The sequence below is a fragment of the Crocodylus porosus genome, unplaced genomic scaffold, assembly GCF_001723895.1.
Source record: "Crocodylus porosus isolate Cpor-Errol unplaced genomic scaffold, CroPor_comp1, whole genome shotgun sequence".
Lineage (NCBI taxonomy): Eukaryota > Metazoa > Chordata > Crocodylia > Crocodylidae > Crocodylus > Crocodylus porosus.
The window spans coordinates 9,703,002-9,708,519 of record NW_017728926.1 but is presented as its reverse complement, the minus strand read 5'-3'; the positions used below and the strand labels follow the sequence as shown (position 1 = coordinate 9,708,519).

Here is a 5,518-nt window from a genome sequence, read left to right as displayed (position 1 = left end):
AAAAAAAAAAAAAAAAAAAAAAGTCTGGAGCAAAGCTTGAACAGGCGTTGGGAGGCGTGTTACCAGCTCTGCCCTGTCTCGTGCCCAGCTGTTCTTCTCCAAGCCAAATCCCCTCTAGCTGAGCAGCAGAGTTGCAGTGAGCCTTGTGGCCTCCTCTCCTCCTCCGTGCAAGAGCTTCGCTCTGGCTGCTGGACTTCTTCCGGCACCCCCTCTTTCTTCCATCGTCTTAGTGCCGTTTGTTGCAAAAGATCCCCGAGGGTCGTCGAGACGGGCGAGCTCGAGCTGCTCTGCCCACCGCGGAATCGCGCGCCCCTCTCCGGCGACACACGACAGCCTTCGAACAGGCAGAGGAGAAGTCTGCATCCGAGGGAAACCATCTCCCCCATTGGTTTCTGCCTGCTGTAAGGCTTCGCTGGGACCCAAACCACAGGGATCGTTTGAGGTGACGCGAGGGCGGCTCTGTGTATTCTGGCTGCCCGGGGACTCAAAGGGATTCTGTTGCTGCTGCTTACACAACCCGAAGGGAGCTTCTCCGATGTCCGTGCTCATGGCACGGATGCTGCTTCGGCAGGAGGGAGGCGGGCAGGCATGCCCTTGGCGGGATCCTGCTAGCACGGGGCATCCGGAAGGAGACCGAGCTGGCTGAGAAGGGCCATCTGCGCTCCAGCTGGAAGAGCTCGACCAGGTTTCAACTCCGTCTCTGGAAGCGCATGTCTCCCTGTGCACCGTGGGATCGGTGTGCTGCATATGGTTTGACTGGAGAGGGTCACGCTGGCCTGAGTCTTGCCTTGATTAGGGCCATCATCTTGCTTGATGGCCTAGGAGGCCAAGGAGATGAGGGGAAGCATCTGAACTGAGTTGAACCGCCGAGCTGCTGGAAGTCTCCCGTTGCTTCTCTTGTGAAGATGGGAGGCAGGGAAGGGCTCGTTTCCCTCCTAACAAAGTGACCGCGCAGGTGAATCCGATTGGGGGATTATGCTGCGAAGTCCATCTGCCTGAGCGCTGGCGGTCTGCGGGGCACTGCTGCTACAAGCCCTGATCAGGCGAGATGGGTCAGCGCCAGCAGAGCTTCAGCCCCTGTCTCTCCACCCCGAGGGGCCGAGTATGCAAGTTCTCAGGGAACGGCAGCAAAGAGCCAGCTCGCTGCGGGCCTTGAGGGTTTCTCCCACCCTGGGCTAGCAGCATGTTGTGGGGGGGAATTTTGCGCTGTCGATCCGAACCTGAACTTGAGCGTTTTGCCTTGAACCCTCTCCTGGATCTAAGCCTCATCTTAGGGTTGTAAAACTTGGCTCGGAGCGAAGCTTGGTGTGTGGGATGTTCACAAACTTTTGGTCACGTTCCAAATCTGATACCCTTGAAGCCAAGGAGAGTTGTACTCGTGTCTTCAGTAGAGATGGGCCAGTGCTGGGTGCGTTTATTTGTCTTCCCAACAATCCCTGAGAATAAAAGATCTGATCTGTGCACACACTACCCATCTCATCCCACTACTTGCCTACAGATTCCCCGTTACGTTGTTGTGGGGCTTGTGACTTTGTCCACACCCCAGAGCTCGCTGCATTTCCGTGCTGCTGTTTGTGTGCTGTGTGCATTGGCTACCGTGTGATATTTCTACCTGTAGACCACAGTGTTAGGAGCTGTACAACCCCTAAGAGCTTATAAGGTGTTTCTGAAGTGCTTTAGTATCTAAGGGAATACGAGCATTTAAGATTATGATGCTGACTATTCATCGAGCATTTAAGTCCCTATGCTGTGATATATGAAAGAGGGCACAGTCGCCCAATTTTCATGATGGCAAGGCTGTCTGGGCTGATGTGGAGGCATTTACGTGATGGCTGTGGCAAATGCTGCGTGCGTGTTCAATGCGTGTGGGGAATACCTGGTCATGGTGCTCTTCCGTTCCCTCCTAGAGTGCCCATTACGTCTGGAATCGCCAGGACCTGATGGCTCTCAACCTGGACAAAGTAGACTTCCTCCTAGGTGAGTATCCAAAGGTAAGATGCCCATGGGTGGCTGTGCGCATACGGTGCTAGCGTCCCACCTGGGAGGTGACCTGGCTATATCTAGTGGCACCAGGGGACATTTTGCCTCGTGTCTCAACCACCACCAGTCACAACCCAGAAATGTCGGCTGCGGGGCTGGGAGAAGCCGAGGAACAGCTGGGTAACTAAGTAGGTGGGCTGGAGCTGACCCTTTGATGCAGGAGGTGGACACCAGGCTGGTCGGCAGGTTTCCTTTCCGGGGGGACTTCAGACACTGAGAAGCCTCCAAGCCCGGCAAAGACTAAGAGCTCGTACAGGGTCTCCCCGGTAGCGTGAGTGCAGCCGCTGTTAATATGCATCCAGCCATGCATGTCAAGGCCAGAGCGCAACCACAAGTCTGCAGTGGATGTCTGTGGCTTGGCGGGGTGGAGGCAGGCTGCTCATTCTGCATGGCTGAGATTCTTGGCCTCTTCCAGACCGGGACCTGTGTTACGGCTGCAGAGGGCTCTGGCGGGGGCCTCTGTGCAGTTGGGGGGCCCTTAATCCCGCGCAGTCCGGGTTGCGATGCTCATCCGAGCATCCTGGCTGCGTGGAGCTGGTGCCCTGTCTGTCTGGCTTCCTTGCCATTGCCTGGCGCGTAAGGGAGGCAGAAGGGGGTGGAAGGGGTACTCCTCGTGATTCTCATTAGCCAGTCCTTTTGGCTGGCTTCCTCTTCAGCTGCGAATGGTGTCAGACTCATATTGCAGTCCCAGCCTGCCAGTGTTTTGCTGCCGTGTCTGACGTGGCAGCAACGTGCGCTTAGAAAACCATGCCAATGGCTGCGGGCACATTGCTCCGGTTTCAGCCAGCGGGGCTGCGTGAGTCCCTACCCTGCCGTGCCAGCAACAGTGGTTTTGGAAAACAATGATCAAAGCCAGTGCTGGCCTAACCCAGCGGCGGGGAATGCATTTTGGGGAGAGGTTCTCAGAGCTGCAGCCTTCTGCCAGGACGTGCCATGCATCAGCTCAGTACGAAGTCCCTCTGAGCTGTACTCCCTGAGCCCAGAAGTTTTAAACTAGACCCAACGCCTGCTAGCTGCTGCTCCTGGAAAAGGCTACTGCACTGGCTGGGATGATCAAGCTGGCCAGCCTTAACTCACAGCTCAGCTTGACAATGACTTCTTAAAGCAAAGCAAGAGGCTGCCGGTTAAAACGGAGCCTGATCCTTGCAGGGGTGCGACCCGTTGGAGTACGGCATAGAAGAATTCCTCCAGGAGATGTGCAGAAACACTGTGCATGCGTGTATGAGTGTCTATGCATGTGGAGTACATAGAGGTGTGCACACACGGAGCGTGTGTTGGTACGTGCGTGTGTTTGTGGGTGTGCATGTGTGCACAGGCCTGTGTCATGGCTTCCCTGACCTCTGGAGGGGGTTTATTGTGTGTTTGTTTTCAGTGACTGCCCCCAGTGATCAAAGATAACGATCCCTTTTTTTAAATGAGCATAGGGACCTAATAGTGCAGGAAATCGGTGTCTTCCAGCAATTCAGCTGAGGTTCTCAGCTTGTTTGCAAATGCATGCGGCGCCGCTGGGAGAGGCAAACAGCAACGTCTCCACTGGAAGCGCCTCTCTGTTGGTTTCACATCCAGCTTGTGCAAAGCATCTGGCCCTGCAGGCTGTGCTCCCTGCAGAGCTGCCGAAGCCTTCGACAGATGGGCGCCTCCCCCTCCGCGCTCACCAGAGCTGCTGCCTAAAACCCTGAGCAAGTTGGTGCAAGCTTTGCGACAAGCCTAGGTCTCTTGGCACGCAGGCTTGAGTCCAGGTGTGCCACCACCTGGTGACCCTTTGGCCTGGAAGCAGCATCCCTAGGACCACCCTCCCCCAGAGCCAGCGTGAGCAGCAGGTCAGAGGCAGGAAGCGGAGGGGGCACTGCTGGAGGCTACATGGCTAATGCAAAACAGCAGCAGATCAAAGTCCAGCGCAGCAGGACCAGAGGTTAATCTGATGGGGAAGCGTCGGAGCAAAACAGCAGCAGATCAAAGTCTAGCGCAGCAGGACCAGTGGTTAATCTGATGGGGAAGTGGGTGTAGGGCCGTTGTATCTGAGTCTGCATCTCTCCCAGCCACCAACTAGAGGGAAACCCACTGTGGGCTGGGGGGGAGCACTCGGCTCGTCTGGCCTGCAGCAAAGGGGGCACGCTGGCCCTGCAGGACACCAGCCGCCTGTACCCTAGGTACTCAAGCTGAGCAAACTGGCTAGCTCCCACCCAAAACCACCTCCAGAGGCCATGCCAGCGTCTGCCTGGGCAGATCCGCCCATATCAGCCTGGGCTGTCAGAGCACCGGGAGAAATCTGTCTGCTGAGTGGCAAATAGCAAATGGGTCAAGCATCAAAGCATGGAGGACTCTGCTTGGCTGGCCCAGGCAGAAGAGAGGGGTGGGGAAGTGGCACCAGCACAGGGTCGGAAAAGCTGCTGCGGCTGGTATCTCCCATCAGTTGGTAGCTGTGCCACGAATGGGGAAGTGGGGCACAAGACAACCAGCCTTCTGCATCCTACCTGAAGCTGTGGGTGGAAATGCAGAAGGAAGAGGCGATGCCCTACGTCTCAGCCTGTTGGGTCTGGTGAATCTGCAGCATGGCAGCAGCGGTGCCCCTTGTTTGGGCGTCTGGGAGCCAGGTCACATGGGTCTTCCCCCATCCCAGCAGCTGGCTCTGGTGTGACAGATGTGCAGATCATAGAAAATTGGGGTTGGTCATCTAGTCCAACCCCCAGATGCAGTGTGAGCCAGCTCCTCAGTTCTGGTCCCATTCACGACCTCCCCAAAGCATCCATCTGCTTCCTCAGGCCTCTTCGAGCCAGTCGACCTGATGTACGAACTGGACAGGAACAACCAAACGGATCCTTCCCTGACTGAGATGGTGGAGGTGGCCATCAAGATCCTCCAGAAAAACCCCAAAGGATTTTTCCTGCTGGTGGAAGGTGAGTTCTGGGGTGCCCAGGAGGGGGGTGCACCCACCACCCACAATGTCATTTGAGGAGCTGAGTCTGGTCTCTCATCCTAGCTTTTTGGGGGTCTGGGAGCATCCTATGATGAGACCTTGCACTGTCCCTGGGAGGTCGCTGGGTTAGAAGCCAGGTACTCTGTTCTTACTGGTATGTCCCTCTATGGAGACCCCGAGCAGATAGACAGAGAGCGAAGCCCATGACTGTTTTGTTGGCTCTCGGACATCTGCCAGGGGAGGAAGAGCTATCTCCCCTGCACGGGCGTTATTGGACATTGCTTTGGTGCAACAGAGGATAGTATATGAGCAACAAGTCCAAGCACCTCCTGGCCCCTAAGGAGTACCCTATTTGCTCACCTGTAACATGGCCCAGAATAAAATACACACATTATTTTTGAAAGGAAGAATGAAGAAAGCACGATCTCTCCTTGTTGTAAGCAAATGAGTAGCAGCAGCTGGGGGTCCGAGCCTGCTTATTGTTCTGTTCCCTATAAATTACATGGAGATTTTACTTTTGCTTTTGCCCAGTAAGGCAGAAATTGCTCTAACCATATTTCT

At 55.6% G+C, this 5,518-nt stretch overlaps 1 protein-coding gene across 1 annotated transcript in view; it reads left to right on the top strand.

The window, feature by feature from the left end:
• ALPL (alkaline phosphatase, liver/bone/kidney) overlaps positions 1-5,518 on the top strand; it is a 43,328-nt gene that overhangs the window by 32,090 nt on the left and 5,720 nt on the right. Inside the window, exons 8-9 of the mRNA XM_019541398.1 lie at positions 1,908-1,977; positions 4,803-4,937. Of these exons, the coding sequence (XP_019396943.1) occupies positions 1,908-1,977; positions 4,803-4,937 (205 nt within the window). The remainder of the gene's footprint in view (positions 1-1,907; positions 1,978-4,802; positions 4,938-5,518) is intronic.